Source organism: Engystomops pustulosus, chromosome 11 (genome assembly GCF_040894005.1).
Source record: "Engystomops pustulosus chromosome 11, aEngPut4.maternal, whole genome shotgun sequence".
NCBI classification, from domain to species: Eukaryota; Metazoa; Chordata; class Amphibia; order Anura; family Leptodactylidae; genus Engystomops; species Engystomops pustulosus.
Genome location: NC_092421.1, coordinates 5,185,275 through 5,204,359, shown reverse-complemented (window position 1 = coordinate 5,204,359; position 19,085 = coordinate 5,185,275). Strand labels below are relative to the sequence as shown.

Sequence of the window (19,085 nt, the reverse complement as noted above, 5' to 3'; positions counted from 1 at the left end):
ACAAGAGCTTACAGTCTATGAGGATGAGGGGGTGACACAAGAGCTTACAGTCTATGAGGATGAGGGGGTGACACAAGAGCTTACAGTCTATGAGGATGAGGGGAGGACACAAGAGCTTACAGTCTATGAGAATGAGGGGGGACACAAGAGCTTACAGTCTATGAGGATGAGGTGGGACACAAGAGCTTACAGTCTATGAGGATGAGGGGGGAACACAAGAGCTTACAGTCTATGAGGATGAGGGGGTGGCACAAGAGCTTACAGTATATGAGGATGAGGGGGTGACACAAGAGCTTACAGTCTATGAGGATGAGGGGGTGACACAAGAGCTTACAGTCTATGAGGATGAGGGGGTGACACAAGAGCTTACAGTCTATGAGGATGAGGGGAGGACACAAGAGCTTACAGTCTATGAGAATGAGGGGGGACACAAGAGCTTACAGTCTATGAGGATGAGGTGGGACACAAGAGCTTACAGTCTATGAGGATGAGGGGGGAACACAAGAGCTTACAGTCTATGAGGATGAGGGGGTGGCACAAGAGCTTACAGTATATGAGGATGAGGGGGTGACACAAGAGCTTACAGTCTATGAGGATGAGGGGGTGACACAAGAGCTTACAGTCTATGAGGATGAAGGGGTGACACAAGAGCTTACAGTCTATGAGGATGAGGGGTGACACAAGAGCTTACAGTCTATGAGGATGAGGGGGTGACACAAGAGCTTACAGTCTATGAGGATGAGGGGGTGACACAAGAGATTACAGTCTATGAGGATGAGGGGAAGACACAAGAGCTTAAAGTCTATGAGGATGAGGGGGTGACACAAGAGATTACAGTCTATGAGGATGAGGGGTGACACAAGAGCTTACAGTCTATGAGGATGAGGGGGTGACACAAGAGATTACAGTCTATGAGGATGAGGGGATGACACAAGAGCTTACAGTCTATGAGGATGAGGGGAGGACACAAGAGCTTACAGTCTATGAGGATGAGGGGGTGACTCAAGAGCTTACAGTCTATGAGGATGAGGGGGTGACACAAGAGCTTACAGTCTATGAGGATGAGGAGGACACAAGAGCTTACAGTCTATGAGGATGAGGAGGTGACACAAGAACTTACAGTCTATGAGGATGAGGGGATGACACAAGAGCTTACAGTCTATGAGGATGAAGGGGTGACACAAGAGCTTACAGTCTATGAGGATGAGGGGGGGCACAAGAGCTTACAGTCTATGAGGATGAGGGGGTGATACAAGAGCTTACAGTCTATGAGGATGAGGGGGACACAAGAGCTTACAGTCTATGAGGATGAGGGGTGACACAAGAGCTTACAGTCTATGAGGATGAGGAGGTGACACAAGAGCTTACAGTCTATGAGGATGAGGGGGGACACAAGAGCTTACAGTCTATGAGGATGAGGGGGGACACAATAGCTTACATACTATGAGGATGAGGGGGTGACACAAGAGCTTACAGTCTATGAGGATGAGGGGGGTGACACAAGAGCTTACAGTCTATGAGGATGAGGGGGTGACACAAGAGCTTACAGTCTATGAGGATGAGGGGATGACACAAGAGCTTACAGTCTATGAGGATGAGGGGGGACACAAGAGCTTACAGTTTATGAGGATGAAGGGGGAACACAAGAGCTTACAGTCTATGAGGATGAGGGGGGACACAAGAGCTTACAGTCTATGAGGATGAAGGGGGAACACAAGAGCTTACAGTCTATGAGGATGAGGGGTGACACAAGAGCTTACAGTCTATGAGGATGAAGGGGTGACACAAGAGCTTACAGTCTATGAGGATGAGGGGGACACAAGAGCTTACAGTCTATGAGGATGAGGAGGGACACAAGAGCTTACAGTCTATGAGGATGAGGGGAGGATACAAGAGCTTACAGTCTATGAGGATGAAGGGGTGACACAAGAGCTTACAGTCTATGAGGATGAGGGGGACACAAGAGCTTACAGTCTATGAGGAGGGGGGGGACACACACAAAACCTTACAGTCTATGAGGATGAGGGGGTGATACAAGAGGTAAAAGAGATTGTATAATGGTCCAGCCATAATTTATAGGGGAACAATAAAAACCAGTCATCAGCCTGGAGCTTGGTATATATCCAGTGTTTGCCGGATAAGGTAGATAGGACATAGGAACATATGTAACACAGTATCACCCTACACACCACAAATTGTATGATGCTATGGCCTAACAGCGTAAAATAATTGGAATATATTAGATTATAATTCCTCTTCACAGACAAATATCAAATTAATGTAAAAAATTTCCCAAACTACAAAGATTTCAGTCCACGGCTATTCTGATACATCCAAGGATTTTATATTAAGAGAATATAGTTAAAACAAATTCCCTTATCTTCCTAATTTATAGCTTTTCAAGAAGTATATATACAGTCTTTATATTTAGTATAGTATTATAGTATTAGTATAAAATATAGTGCGCTCTGAGCTCAGCCGACATCTGGGGAAAATCCGGATTCGTCCTTCACGCTAAGCCTGCTGACAATACTGGACGAGTGACTGGCTGCGCGCCCCTATTATTCTGCAGCATCAGGACTAGGAATTTTAAGAGGCACTGAATAATTTCTGATAAATTTTGAATGACATGAAGTATTAGAATAATATTAAAGTACAGTTACAATATCTTATTGTACATTGCTATTACTGCCTGGCACTGGCAGTAATAGCAATGGCTTTTTTCCCCCTATATGATTCCTTCACAGTAAGTGAGAAAATTGAGGGGAGCGCTCCGTCCTGCAGAACCTCTTGGTATAACCTATGGGTGTGGTTAACATTGATATAATAATAATTGGATAAAATAATCCCCCCCCCCCCCCCCAAGGATTTTATTATATATGTTATTTGTTTCTGAAATCCTGAAACCTGCAAATATCCTAGTGAGTGACATAACTAGGTGAGGCAGGGCCCCATAGAACACTTCTGAAGGGGACCCCCTGCCGGCTTAAAAATATACATATATTACATTCCTATATACATAAACATACAGTTCATCACTTATACATACACATTTATACACTGTTACACACATATAGAGCATATACACATACAGTATATACACATTACATATACACACATACAGTGCCATATACAGACCTACAGCTTACACACACATAACGTACTGTATTTATACACACCATATACACATACAGCATATACACATTACATATACACACATACAGTGCCATATACAGACCTACAGCTTACACACACATAACGTACTGTATTTATACACACCATATACCATATACACATACAGCATATACACATTACATATACACACATACAGTGCCATATACAGACCTACAGCTTACACACACATAACGTACTGTATTTATACACACCATATACCATATACACATACAGCATATACACATCACATATACACACATACAGTGCCATATACAGACCTACAGCTTACACACACATAACGTACTGTATTTGTACACACCATACAGCATATACACATACAGCATATACCACATCACATATACACACATACAGTGCCATATACAGACCTACAGCTTACACACACATAACGTACTGTATTTATACACACTATATACCATATACACATACAACATATACACATCACATATACACACCTAAAGTGCCATATACAGACCTACAGCTTACACACACATAACGTACTGTATTTACACACACCATATACCATATACACATACAGCATATACACATCACATATACACACATACAGTGCCATATACAGACCTACAGCTTACACACACATAACGTACTGTATTTATACACACCATATACCATATACACATACAGCATATACACATTACATATACACACATACAGTGCCATATACAGACCTACAGCTTACACACACATAACGTACTGTATTTATACACACCATATACCATATACACATACAGCATATACACATCACATATACACACACATAACGTACTGTATTTATACACACCATATACCATATACACATACAGCATATACACATTACATATACACACATACAGTGCCATATACAGACCTACAGCTTACACACACATAACGTACTGTATTTATACACACCATATACCATATACACATACAGCATATACACATCACATATACACACATACAGTGCCATATACAGACCTACAGCTTACACACACATAACGTACTGTATTTATACACACCATACAGCATATACACATACAGCATATACCACATCACATATACACACATACAGTGCCATATACAGACCTACAGCTTACACACACATAACGTACTGTATTTATACACACCATATACCATATACACATACAGCATATACACATCACATATACACACACATAAACAATATATATACCACAATGTGCAGGGTAATATGTATATAAGGGTGCACATTCTTCATTCTTTAGTGTCAGGTCGGATGATGGGGCCCCCTGACACTGTGGGCCCCATAGCGGCTGCTATGGCTGCTACCACTGTAGTTACGCTCCTGATCCTAGTAGATAACTGCCCTGCTGCCTGACCCCAGCTTAAACATAGCACGTCATCATTAGACAGTCTCAAAAGGGCAGGATTTCGGGCAAAATGGAAGAAAATGATATACAGACAGTCCCCGGGTTACATACAAGATAGGTTCTGCAGGTTTGTTCTTAAGTTGAATTTGTATGCAAGTCGGAACTGTATATTTTATAATTGTAGATCCAGACAAAATTTTTTTGGTCTCAGTGACAATTGGATTTTAAAAATGTTGGGTTGTCATCAGATCCAGGAGTAACAATAAAGCTTCATTACAGACGCCTGTGACAGCTGATTATTGTAGCCTGGGACTAAAGCACAGTAATTACCAATATCCAGAGGTCCGTCTGTAACTAGGGGTCGTATGTAAGTTGGGTGTTCTTAAATAGGGTTCTGCCTGTACTAGTATACTTTTTTTTTTCCTATTTTGTCCAAATGCCAGCAGCCAGATGATACCTTTACTACCAGGTTATCAAACAACAATGAAGACCACAGGAGCCCCAGCTCTGGAGTAGTGGACAATTTCACAGGTTTGTTTACTGTAGGCTCTTTTATTAATTTATAACGTTCCCTCCCTATGGCTGGATTTTTTTTTTAGAAAAAGCTACATAAAAATTCCATCAATGCTTTGATAACACATACTGGGGCACATATACTAAGAGTCCGCGGACCGCATTTTCGTCGGGTTTCCCGACTATTTGCGATTTGCGCCGCATTTAACAGGGGTTTTTGGTGCACGCCATCGGATTTTGGCACAATCGCGCCAACTTTCATGTGACACAAATCGGGGGGCGTGGCCGTCTGACAACCCGACTGATTCGGACTAAGCGATTTCAAATTCAAATTGCGTCGCAAGACATGCACTCACATACACCGGGAAGAAGAAGGTGAACTCCGGGGACCTGAGCAGGGAAGTGACACATGCAGGATATCGGGGCACGATCTTAGTGACTCCCCGCACAGCGCATTATACACGGACAATGCACTTACATGCATCAGGAAGAAGAAGGTGAACTCCGGGGACCTGAGCGGGGTAGTGACACATGCAGGATATCGGGCGCACGATCTTAGTGACTCCCCGCACACAGCGCATTATACACGGACAATGCACTCACATACACCGGGAAGAAGAAAGTGAACTCCGGGGACCTGAGCAGGGAAGTGACACATGCAGGATATCGGGGCACGATCTTAGTGACTCCCCGCACAGCGCATTATACACGGACAATGCACTTACATGCATCAGGAAGAAGAAGGTGAACTCCGGGGACCTGAGCGGGGAAGCGACACATGCAGGATATTGGGCGCACGATCTTAGTGACTCCCCGCACACAGCGCATTATACACGGACAATGCACTTACATGCACCAGGAAGAAGAAGGTGAACTCCAGGGACCTGAGCGGGGAAGCGACACATGCAGGATATCGGGTGCAGGATCTTAGTGACTCCCCGCACAGCGCATTATACACGGACAATGCACTTAAATGCACCAGGGAGAAGAAGGTGAACTCCGGGGACCTGAGCAGGGAAGCGACACATGCAGGATATCGGGTGCACGATCTTAGTGAATCCCGGCACAGCGCATTATACACGGACAATGCACTTACATGCACCAAGAAGAAGAAGGTGAACTCCGGGGACCTGAGCGGGGAAGTGACACATGCAGGATATCGGGCGCAGGATATTAGTGACTCCCAGCACAGCGCATTATACACGGACAATGCACTTACATGCACCAGGAAGAAGGAGGTGAACTCCGGGGACCTGAGCGGGGGAAGCGACACATGCAGGATATCGGACACACGGTCTTAGTGACTCCCCGTACACCGCATTATACACGGACAATGCACTTACATGCACCAGGAAGAAGAAGGTGAACTCCGGGGACCTGAACGGGGTAGCGACACATGCAGGATATCGGGCGCAGGATCTTAGTGACTCCACGCACAGCGCTTTATACACAGACAATGCACTTACATGCACCAGGAAGAAGAAGGTGAACTCCAGGGACCTGAGCGGGGAAGCGACATATGCAGGATATCGGGTGCAGGATCTTAGTGACTCCCCGCACAGCGCATTATACACGGACAATGCACTTACACGCACCAGGAAGAAGAAGGTGAACTCTGGGGACCTGAGCGGGGAAGCGACACATGCAGGATATCGGGGGCAGGATCTTAGTGACTCCCCGCACAGCACATTATACAAGGACAATGCACTTACATGCACCAGGAGGAAGAAGGTGAACTCCGGGGACCTGAGCGGGGAAGCGACACATGCAGGATATCGGGTGCACGATCTTAGTGACTCCCTGCACAGCGCATTATACACGGACAATGCACTTACATGCACAAGGAATAAGAAGGTGAACTCCGGGGACCTGAGCGGGGAAGCGACACATGCATGATATCGGGGGCAGGATCTTAGTGACTCCCCGCACAGCACATTATACACGGACAATGCACTTACATGCACCAGGAAGAAGAGGGTGAACTCCGGGGACCTGAGCGGAGAAGCGACACATGCAGGATATCGGGTGCAGGATCTTAGTGACTCCCCGCACAGCGCATTATACACGGACAATGCACTTACACGCACCAGGAAGAAGAAGGTGAACTCCGGGGACCTGAGCAGGGAAGCGACACATGCAGGATATCGGGGGCAGGATCTTAGTGACTCCCCGCACAGCACATTATACAAGGACAATGCACTTACATGCACCAGGAGGAAGAAGGTGAACTCCGGGGACCTGAGCGGGGAAGCGACACATGCAGGATATCGGGTGCACGATCTTAGTGACTCCCTGCACAGCGCATTATACACGGACAATGCACTTACATGCACAAGGAATAAGAAGGTGAACTCCGGGGACCTGAGCGGGGAAGCGACACATGCAGGATATCCGGGGCACGATCTTAGTGACTCCCCGCACAGCGCATTATACACGGACAATGCACTTACATGCACCAGGAAGAAGAAGGTGAACCCTGGGGACCTGAGTGGGGAAGCGACACATGCAGGATATCGGGTGCAGGATCTTAGTGACTCCCCGCACAGCGCATTATACACGGACAATGCTCTTACATGCACCAGGAAGAAGAAGGTGAACTCCGGGGACCTGAGCGGGGAAGCGACACATGCAGGATATCGGGGAACGATCTTAGTGACTCCCCGCACAGCGCATTATACACGGACAATGCACTTACATGCACCAGGAAGAAGAAGGTGAACTCCGGGACCTGAGCGGGGTAGTGACACATGCAGGATATCGGGTGCAGGATCTTAGTGACTCCCCGCACAGCGCATTATACACGGACAATGCTCTTACATGCACCAGGAAGAAGAAGGTGAACTCCGGGGACCTGAGCGGGGAAGCGACACATGCAGGATATCGGGGAACGATCTTAGTGACTCCCCGCACAGCGCATTATACACGGACAATGCACTTGCATGCACCAGGAAGAAGAAGGTGAACTCCGGGGACCTGAGCGGGGAAGCGACACATGCAGGATATCGGGTGCAGGATCTTAGTGACTCTCCGCACAACGCATTATACACGGACAATGCACTTACATGCACCAGGAAGAAGAAGGTGAACTCCGGGGACCTGAGCGGGGAAGTGACACCTGGAGGATATCAGGCGCACGATCTTAGTGACTCCCCGCACAGCGCATTATACACGGACAATGCACTTACATGCACCAGGAAGAAGAAGGTGAACTCCGGGGACCTGAGCGGAGAAGCGTCACATGCAGGATATCAGGCGCACGATCTTGGTGAATTGCGCCGGACTTCATCCTCGCCAGACAGTCCGGATCGTGGATCGCGACAGGAACGGGTAAGTAAACTAAGGGTTGTCGTTGCACTTTTGTCGGACTGTGCACCTTTTTCGGGGATAAAACGGCTTGCGCAGGTATATAAGGAGAGTGTGCACTGGGATTGTAGTGCAGGCGACCCTTCTGTGGCGCTGCCTCCATGCGACACAGATCAGGACACGTGAAATCTCACGCAGCTTATATTTCTACACCAGGTCCTTCTACTTTCACTTGCCCGGTACCGTCCCACTCAGCTGCCAACCGCGTCCCCTGTATACTCTTTCGTAGCTGCCATAAAGGGGATAATAATCGCAATGCCTGGTGTTTTGCCAGTTTTCTGGCGTAGAAGCCCTTATAACATGTCCCCTATAATCTTTATTTAGTGAGGTAGGAGAACAGCTGAAGTCGGTCTAATTGAGTTTTGTGTCAGTGAAGGGGTTAATCTTCTTGCTGTGTTTCCTCTGCGTTATGAATGGCCAGACGTTGACTTCATGAATGAGATTTCATTGTAATCCTAATACCTCAGTTATTTCCCACCCACTCCCATCTGTTACCCTTCTCACATACAAAGATCAACACAACGACAAAGTCATATACCCGAGCACCAGCGTGCTTAGTGGTGACGCATAAATGTACCAGAAGTGTTGTAAGGGAAGACAAAGTCAGTCTACATTGTCTTGTCCTGCACCCGTATATACCGGCCCACATCTATTAAAGTGTTTGCACCGGTTTTTTGTCTGACTTTGCACTGAAAAGAACGTGCAAACTGTTTGGGCCAGTATTGGGTTGCGGATGTACTGTATCCGCTGAAGGGGTGTTTTCCGAACCCGATTCAGACGGCAGGCCACATTTATTACGGCGACTCGACAGAAATGTGTTGCATGCTCTATGTTAAAGGTGCACCAAAAAAAGTTGATGCACACTTCCCAAAAAGTGCAAATGAAATTTATCCGTTCAGGCACGGATTGGATTGGTTCATATTAAAAGTAAATTTTTGGTTATAGATTTGAACATCAATAAACCCGTCATTAGCTCCTCTGTACACACTGACTGAGTTAATTTCTTCTTTACAGGTAGCTGGTTAAAGGAAACCTACCACCACGGATCTACCTATTACGGTAGATCCAGTGGCAGGTGTGTAGCATCAGCTTGTCTGCAATGCTGGGTTCCGCGAATCCACAGAAAGCAGCCTACCGGCTGCGCAGTCTCATCTCTGAAGCCGGAGCTACTGTGCATGCGCAGAACTCACAGCTTCACAGAGGAGTGCGAGCAGCTACCGGAACGCAAGAGGCTACTGGGGTGTGGAATAGCCGCGCCGTGTAGCCTCAGCTCCGACTACTCCACGCCCCAGTAGCCTCTTTGGAAAATTTTAATATTGGGGGAATTAAAATTTATAAAAGTTCTGGGCCACCAACGAATTAGCCCTAAAAAGGCTCTACTGCTATACATTGGATATACCTGAATTGGTAGATCCGTGGTGGTAGGTTTCCTTTAAAGGAAATTACCATCAAAATCCCTCATGATAAACCAGGGACACTTACTCATAGATCCAGGCACCGTGACTGCGGTCATCTTATTATATTTATTAACCACGTCCTTCTGAAATCAACGCGCACAAGGGCTGAGGCAGCAGGGGGATGGGGGAGACAGTGTAACAGCCTGTGAAGCCAGATCACTGAGGAGCTAGCGTAGTCCGTCAGGGCTATTTAGCACAATTATAAAAGTTTATTTTAGAAAGGAGGAGGGCATGGATAACAAATATTAGAAAGTTTCCGCAGTCACGGTGCCTGGATCTATCAGTAAGTGTCTCTGCTTGATTTTTTGATGGCAGATTTCCTTTACGGTGTTTTTTAAATCAAATACGATCCAGCAGAAAAGAGAAGTAAAAATATTTCTATTACTTTTCACATGACTTCTGAATCTCTTATGACAAAAAAAAATATAAAAACCTGGTGCAGAACGCGGTGCAGTTTGTGAATTGTTTGGATTTATGTCTGTTTGGGGCGCACAGTTTGTAGAAAGGTTCCCCTTTATAGCCAATGTCTAATACAGACAAGAACCACATAGACTACAATAGCAATTACTGAGCTGGAAAGAGACTCATACAGAAAAGTTTATAGTTTGATTTCTTACCTTGTTTTTAAAATGTTTAAAAATTGCAAAATTTCGGAAAACTGGATGAGCCTTAATGCACGTAAAAACCTCAAGCCTGAAAAAGAGAGAAAAGTCACAGTTATTGATGTTTTATGAGCAACCAAAGACAAATTCATATTCAGCTCTAAAAATTGAATTTTCTGCTTCATGTATAACATCAAGAACTAAATGAGAGATCATCAACTTCAAGAATAAATGGGCCTTTTGGACAATGTCAGGGTCATTTATATTTACTGTGGACTTTATAGGGTGATATATCGTAAACACTCAAGTATAAGCCGACCCGTGTATTAGCCGAGGCCACCTTATTTTTGCCAAAACTGGGAAAACCTATTGACTTGAGAATAAGCCTAGGGTGGGAAATGCATTGGTCACAGCCAGTATATAGTTAGTCCGGATCATTTTCCCCCTAGTACAGGAGGTCCCCTACTGAAGGACACCCGACTTACAGACAAACCATAGTTACAGACAGACCCCTCTGACCTCTGGTGAAGCTTTCTGAATGCTTTACTATAATCCTAGATTGCAATGATCAGCTGTAAAATGTCTGTATTGAAGCTTTATGGATAATCCTTAGTCCCATTACAGCAAAAAATGTTTAAACTCCAATTGTCACTGGGGCCAAAAATTTTTTTTTCTTGATCTACAATTATAAAATATACAGTTTCCACTTACATACAAATTCAACTTAAGAACAAACCTCCGGACCCTATCTTGTACGTAACCCGGGGACTGCCTGTATATAACCTTCCAGCCCTTGCCATCAGTATATAGCCAGCCCCCTGACCCAGTAGTTAGCCAGCCCCCGTTTGCCCACTTCCTATAAAAAATGAAGTCAAAACTCACCTTCGTGTTGCCCCCCACAGGTCTTCTCTTCTTTGGTCCTGCAGCGGCAGGTCCGTGTGACGCTGCGTGGCACAAGCTGTGACGTCATCCGCTACGGACATCAGAGTGCACGCCGGCCGGCACACACAATATGATGACAGCGGCGGCGGCTGGGGTGCACGGACCTGCCACTGCCAGACCAAAGAAGAGAAGACCTGCAGGGGGGCGGCATGAAGGTGTGTTTTGCCCTTTAACACCATTATGTGCCAAACTACCCAAAACTATTGGGCTTTGAAATCTTTATTGTATGTACTGTGATAAGTCCTGTATAAGTTATCAACATCCAATAAAATCAGACATACAGCCATTTAGGTGTGGAATCCTTTTCTCCGGCTAACCTAAACTTTATATATAATTATAGCCATAAAGTGTCCAGAGCACCAGTTTAAGGAACACCCAATTATAGTTGGAAGAAGAATACACAATACAAATACACATTTTATCCAAATACTAATACCCTGGATATCCAACATATAACCCATAAAAATCACATAGATAATACACACATACAATGATATACAATTACAGGCAGTCCCCGGGTTACGTTCAAGATCGGTTCTTTAGGTTTGTTCTTAAGTTGAATTTGTATGTAAGTCGGAACTGTATAATTTATAATTGTAGCTCTAGACAAATTTTTATTTGGTCTCTGTAACAATTGGATTTTAAACATGTTGGGTTGTCATAAGAACCAGGATACTAAAGCTTCATTGCAGACGCCTGTGATAACTATTATAAATGTTTATTGTAGCCTAAGGATAAAGTACAGTAAATTACCAGAGGTCCGCTTGTAACTAGGGGTCGTCTGTAAGTCGGGTGTTAAGTAGGGGACCGCCTTTATCATATACAGTGTAGCAGCAATGAGGATGAGTAATAATCGCCAGCTATGGAGGTATCGTAAATGCTAGACTAGAGCCCTTCTCTAAAACGGAGGTGTGAAGGTAAGTCGGGGCATTTATAGATACATTTTCCATTACATTATTGCATCTCCAGATTAAATGTATTGAACAAGGACACATTTCATCAAAGGTCACACTAAAGCCTATTGTGCATCTATGAATTAGGGTCCGAGCTGTGGATAATCTTCAGGTAAAGAAGATCAGATTAATTGGATGGTAACACATTCTCTTCCATCGCAGCGTCAATAGGGGGCAGATTTGGGGGCAGAGCCCCTTCCCTGCTCTCTATCAGCTTTAGTGACTTCTCCGTTCTGTCAGAGAGAGGTCAGTCACATGCCTCTGGACCATATGTGTTCATCCATGTCCGTCTTTTCACAAAAAGAGTCATTTTTATCCACCAGAATCTCTGTGTATGATCCGTTTTCATATCTATTTGACACGTGTAATATTCTCATTGTCGGATGTGCACCAAAGCGGATTCTTCTATCTTTACCTTCTGTAGGCGTCTTAATTAGACGCACATAACGCCATACACAAAGGGAAACATGGCCGGATACAAGTAACACGGGCGCTGACTGACACTTACACAGACATTTAATCGCCCTACATCTTGTTAATTAAAACCATTGCGAGATTTACACAATTTAATCGGGATATAGAAAATGACAGATTTCACAAACTAGGCTCTTCCTCTGCTGCTCTAGATTTGACATTGAAGACCCCAGTACATGGACGGATCACAGTGTGGATCATGTAGAAGTAAATGTACTGTATAAATGACATATTACATTCCAGACAAAGCCTTATTAATTACAAAATCCATAAATCCATATAAAAAAATGTCTGCAGGCTTCATCAGCCGCCATATTGTTGGGCCTAGAGACCTTCATTCTAGTAGAAGATAACTCCATTACAAGCTGCAGATTTGTTACTTGGAGCTGATAGCCCACAATGTAAAGTGTGTACCCGACCCTCCAACTATGGATTGTTTATAGCAGGGAGCATCTCAATACAGCTAGTCCCCGTAGGGTCCATAGGTTTGTTCTTAAGTTGAATTTGTATGTAAGTCGAAACTGAATATTTTATAATTGTTGATCCAGACAACATTTTTTTTTTGCCCCAGTGACAATTGGTGTGTCAAAATTTTTAGCTGTAATGGGACCAAGGATTATGAATAAAACTTCATTACAGACACCTTACAGCTGATTATTACAGTCTGGGGCTATAGTAACATCCAGAGAGGTAACCAGAGGTCACAGGGGGCAGAGGGGTTCGTCTGTAAGTCAGGTCTCCTTAAGTAGGGGAGAGCCTGTATAGAGAAGAGACAACTTATGGGCCCCCAAAGTCTCCTGCACCCCCACAGGTTACACATCTGGCCCTATGGAGGATCTATTTGCCTTGTACATAATAAACCTTTTACTTTGCACTAATGTTAGGTGGAAAGTTTCCGTACATTCACTGAAACATTGTCTCCATCTAAAAGTAAAGAAACATTGCACAAAATGCTACATTGACTTTTCATTCTGCCTTATAATTGGGTCTATTGACTGTACATATGTATAATCCATAGAGCACTGAACATATCACAATGCGATGCCGCATGAGCACATTTATTATACTTTATCATCATGTATCATACATCAAGCAAATGTAATATAGAGGAGGACAAATTATAAGTGGATGACCCCCCCTCCCGACTTACCCCAATAGGAAGCCTTTCTATAGCAGGCGGACAAGGACTGGCGCCATCCGGGCGCTTCAGCTTTTTCTCCTCCAGTTTTAACTCTGTAACCATTTTGGTAAAGGTCTCCCAGAGATTTCTTGCGCCGGCGCGTAGTTCTATACACTTCACTCCTTGCCCCCTCAGGAGCCCGATAAACCAAAATCTTTCCAGGTATCATCTTGTGCAGTTATCTAACCTACGCTAACCTTTAGCCTTCTCAGATAAATGGCGGATGGCAAAGGTCATCAGCACCTCCAAAGGCCACACAAGTGTCAGGGATGCGGAGGTCCAGCAGTGGAGATGCTACCGGCAGTATATGCTCAGCACTCGGCACAGATTCACGGCTGATCCTTCCCTGCGCGCTGCTTTAAAACCTCCGATTTGCTATCAGGATATTAAAGCCTAAGCTCCTTTTGGACATTTTATGGATGTGTGGTCTGGCTGTAGCATCCCCTCCCCACAGCTACAGGTCACAATCCTCACATCCAGCTGAAGAGGGTGATGATGACGATAAGCAGCCTCTATCCCTGACAAGGAGGAGAATAATACAGAGGAAAACGACATGATTGAGCCTCAAGTTATTTGATAAATTATAGAAATACAATAATGTCTAAGGCTGTATTCACACTGCCGTATGGGGGATGTATATACAGCCAATACGGCCTATATACATCCCCCATAGACGGCAATGGGCGCACGGTGCCCTAGTGGAGCGGTACGGTGGAGCACACGTGCGGCACAGTACCGCTCCATACCCCGTGAAAAGATACGACACGTCCTATCTTTTCATGGCATACGGCTCCGTGCACCATGTTCCTCTATCGAGAGGTCCTGCTCACCCCCTCCTCCTCTCCCCGGCGCCACCGCGTGCCCGCCATGCTAAGGTACGGTGGGCACATGTTAATGTGAATGCAGTCTAATATTTATTAAAGCCCCTGCACCAGTTTTCTTTGTCTGACTTTGCACATTCTTTTCAGTGCAAACTGCTCGCACATGGATCTATAAAGTGCCCGTAACACAATATACCGCACTCAACAAAAAAATTTGCATGGAAAGTGGTGTTCTGGTCAGACTGTGTGCCACATTTATCATTCAGTGTCTGACAGAATTGTGTCATAGCATCATAGTTTATACGGTTGAAAAAAGACACTTGTCCATCAAGTTCAACCAAGGAAGGGAAGGGATTGGATGAGGAAAGGATTTAGGGGAAACAATTCTATATAACAGAACCATCAGTGTTATTTAGGTGCAAAAAGGCATCTAGATCCTTCTTGAAGCTCTCTGCTGTCCCTGCTGTGACCAGCGCCTGAGCTCTCTGCTGTCCCTGCTGTGACCAGCGCCTGAGCTCTCTGCTGTCCCTGCTATGACCAGCGCCTGAGCTCTCTGCTGTCCCTGCTGTGACCAGCGCCTGAGCTCTCCGCTGTCCCTGCTGTGACCAGCGCCTGAGCTCTCTGCTGCCCTTGCTGTGACCAGCGCCTGAGCTCTCTGCTGTCCCTGCTGTGACCAGCGCCTGAGCTCTCTGCTGCCCCTGCTGTGACCAGCGCCTGAGCTCTCTGCTGTCCCTGCTGTGACCAGCGCCTGAGCTCTCTGCTGTCCCTGCTGTGACCAGCGCCTGAGCTCTCTGCTGCCCTTGCTGTGACCAGCGCCTGAGCTCTCTGCTGCCCCTGCTGTGACCAGCGTCTGAGCTCTCTGCTGTCCCTGCTGTGACCAGCGCCTGAGCTCTCTGCTGTCCCTGCTGTGACCAGCGCCTGAGCTCTCTGCTGTCCCTGCTGTGACCAGCGCCTGAGCTCTCTGCTGTCCCTGCTGTGCTCTGCTCCTGAGCTCTCTGCTGTCCCTGCTGTGACCAGTGCCTGAGCTCTCTGCTGCCCCTGCTGTGACCAGCGCCTGAGCTCTCTGCTGTCCCTGGTGTGACCAGCGCCTGAGCTCTCTGCTTTCCCTGCTGTGACCAGCGCCTGAGCTCTCTGCTGTCCCTGCTGTGACCAGCGCCTGAGCTCTCTGCTGTCCCTGCTGTGACCTGCACCTGAGCTCTCTGCTGTCCCTGCTGTGACCAGCGCCTGAGCTCTCTGCTGTCCCTGCTGTGACCAGCGCCTGAGCTCTCTGCTGTCCCTGCTGTGACCAGCGCCTGAGATATCTGCTGTCCCTGCTGTGACCAGCGCCTGAGCTCTCTGCTGTCCCTGCTGTGACCCGCGCCTGAGCTCTGCTATTCCACAGATTGACAGTTCTCATAGTAAAGAAGTCCTGTCACCTCTGGTGATTAAACCTTGTTTTCTCCAGACGGAGACAGTACCCCCTCGTCTTTTGATTTGATTTAATCTGAAACAACTTTCCCCATATTTTTTGTATGGACCAGTCATATATTTATATAAATTAATCATGTCCCCTCGTAGTCGTCTCTTTTCCAGACTAAATAAACCCAGTTGTTTTAATCTTTTCTCATAACTAAGACCCTCCATACCCCTTATCATGTTAAACCCTCTCCAGCTCCAGGGCCTTATTTTTATGGACTGGAGCCCAGAACTGGACGGTATATTCCAGGTGAGGCCGGACCAGTGCCTTGTACAGTGTAATATTACATCCCTATCACGAGAGTCCATACCACTTTTGATACATGACAAGATCCTACTGGCTTTAGAGGCAGAGATTGACATTGTGGGATGATATTTAATCTGTGATCTACTATTACACCCAGGTCCTTCTCAACAAGGAACTCTCCCAGATTAAACCCCCCAAGGACATATGTTACCTGTGGATTATTAGCCCCCAGGTGCATAACCTTACATTAATCCACATTGAGCCTCATTTGCCAAGTGGATGACCAAACATTCAGTTTGTCCAAGTCACCTGCAGCCTATGAACACTACACAGCTAGTACTACTCCCCTCATCCTCCATAGACTATATTACACTACACAGCTTGTACAACTCCCCTCATCCTCTATAGACTATATTACACTACACAGCTTGTACTACTCCCCTCATCCTCCAAAGACTATATTACACTACACATAATATTACATAAACACATAACAAAATATCACATTCTCTAATTCAGTGTTATTAACAAAAATGCATTATTTCACAGATATAAGTCCAACCTGTCTCTATTAGTCCAGGTGTACACAACTTCCGTTTCCCCTAGACACGACCCAGTAACTAGGTCTCTGTTGTTTGGCTGTAGCTCTGCCCCCTGCACAGAGCTCAGAGACACTTACTGATCACATCCTGCCAGGAGATCGTGAGCAGAGAGAGAGGCCGCAAACTACAAGCTACAGGGGGATGCATGCACATGTCTGTGAGATGTAGCAGAGCTCACAGTGTAACAGTGAAATGGCCTATCAGCCTCTGTGGAATCATCTCCTGCATCTCATCTCTGATCTGTCTCCTCTCTCTATGTGTCAGTGTGTTAGTACAATGTCAGAGGCCAGATGAAAGTGTATATTTACCTTGTACCCTGATAATGTCACCCCACAGAACCAGATGGATCATAAAGTGTCTGCTTAGAGAGTCCCCGCCCACAACCTGGAATTTTGCACTGAGCAGCCTAGAGAGTGATAGGAGCTAAAATAGCAATAAAACCGAGTAACATTGTAAAGGAAGGGGTTAAAATGATCTATATTGTGTCAACATAAACATAGGGGATTGAGATGTGAGAATTTTCTTTAGAGGGATAACCCCATTTAAGGGTTCATGTGGAACTCTCAGCTACCAGAAACTTAAAATGCCCCCAAAAGTTTAGATGCACAAACAAATCTGGTCTTACACTGAGATAGACAGCAGACGGCCATCAAGAATGTGAAGTAGAAGAAGGCCCTGAGTACAGCAGCGGCACAAGGAAATCATGTGACATGGTAGGAGTAACACAGTAGTCTGCTATACAGAGGATGAGAAGACCTTTCATAGAGATACTCTGAAGGGGGAGGATTTATGACACCATCTAAGAATTACCGTATATACTCGTGTATAAGCCGAGTTTTTCAGCACAAAAAATGTGCTGAAAATCGTCAACTCGGCTTATACACGAGTCGACACACGAGCCCAGCACTAAAAAAGAAAAAAAACTTATATACTCACCCTCCAGCAGCCCCGATGTGTAGCGCTGCTCCCCCAATGTCCGTGCGTCTCCTCTTCTGGCTTCCGCGCCCGTCTTCTTTCTTCTGTATCAGGCTGCAGGGCGCCCTGCAGCCTGATACAAAAGAAAGAAGACAGGCACGGAAGCCAGAAGAGAAGCCATGACATCGGGGGAGCAGTGCTGCGCATTGGGGCCGCCGGAGGGTTTTTTTTTTAGTGCTGGGCTGGCTGTATACTACGGGGCTAGCAGGCTATACACTACATGGGGCTGGCTGTATACTACGGGGCTAGCAGGCTATACACTACATGGGGCTGGCTGTATACTACTGGGGGGCAGGCTGGGCTGGCTGTATACTACTGGAGGCAGGCTGGGCTGGCTGTATACTACTGGGGGCAGGCTGGGTTGGCTGTATACTACTGGGGGCAGGCTGGGCTGGCTGTATACTACTGGAGGCAGGCTGGGCTGGCTGTATACTACTGGGGGCAGGCTGGGTTGGCTGTATACTACTGGGGGCAGGCTGGGTTGGCTGTATGCTACTGGGGGCAGGCTGGGCTGGCTGTATACTACTGGAGGCAGGCTGGGTTGGCTGTATACTACTGGGGGCAGGCTGGGCTGGCTGTATACTACTGGGGGCAGGCTGGGTTGGCTGTATACTACTGGGGGCAGGCTGGGCTGGCTGTATACTACTGGAGGCAGGCTGGGTTGGCTGTATACTACTGGGGGCAGGCTGGGCTGGCTGTATACTACTGGGGGCAGGCTGGGCTGGCTGTATACTACTGGGGGGCAGGCTGGGTGGCTGTATACTAGTGGGGGCAGGCTGGGTTGGCTGTATACTACTGGGGGCAGGCTGGGCTGGCTGTATACTACTGGGGCAGGCTGGGCTGGCTGTATACTACTGGGGGCAGGCTGGGCTGGCTGTATACTACTGGGGGCAGGCTGGGCTGGCTGTATACTACAGAGGGCAGGTTGGCCTGGCTGTATACTACTGGGGGCAGGCTGGGCTG

General features: G+C 46.4%; 1 protein-coding gene across 26 annotated transcripts in view; it reads right to left on the bottom strand.

Moving 5' to 3' along the window:
• The window catches only part of KCNMA1 (potassium calcium-activated channel subfamily M alpha 1), a 382,597-nt gene that overhangs the window by 183,718 nt on the left and 179,794 nt on the right, over nucleotides 1-19,085 (bottom strand). For 25 of the 26 annotated variants that reach the window (XM_072130535.1, XM_072130534.1, XM_072130537.1 and 22 more), the window contains exon 6: nucleotides 10,489-10,564. In XM_072130535.1, the coding sequence (XP_071986636.1) occupies nucleotides 10,489-10,564 (76 nt within the window). Of the gene's footprint in view, nucleotides 1-10,488; nucleotides 10,565-13,992; nucleotides 14,332-19,085 lie in introns of those variants that run through there. The other variant, XM_072130551.1, reaches the window with a different exon arrangement.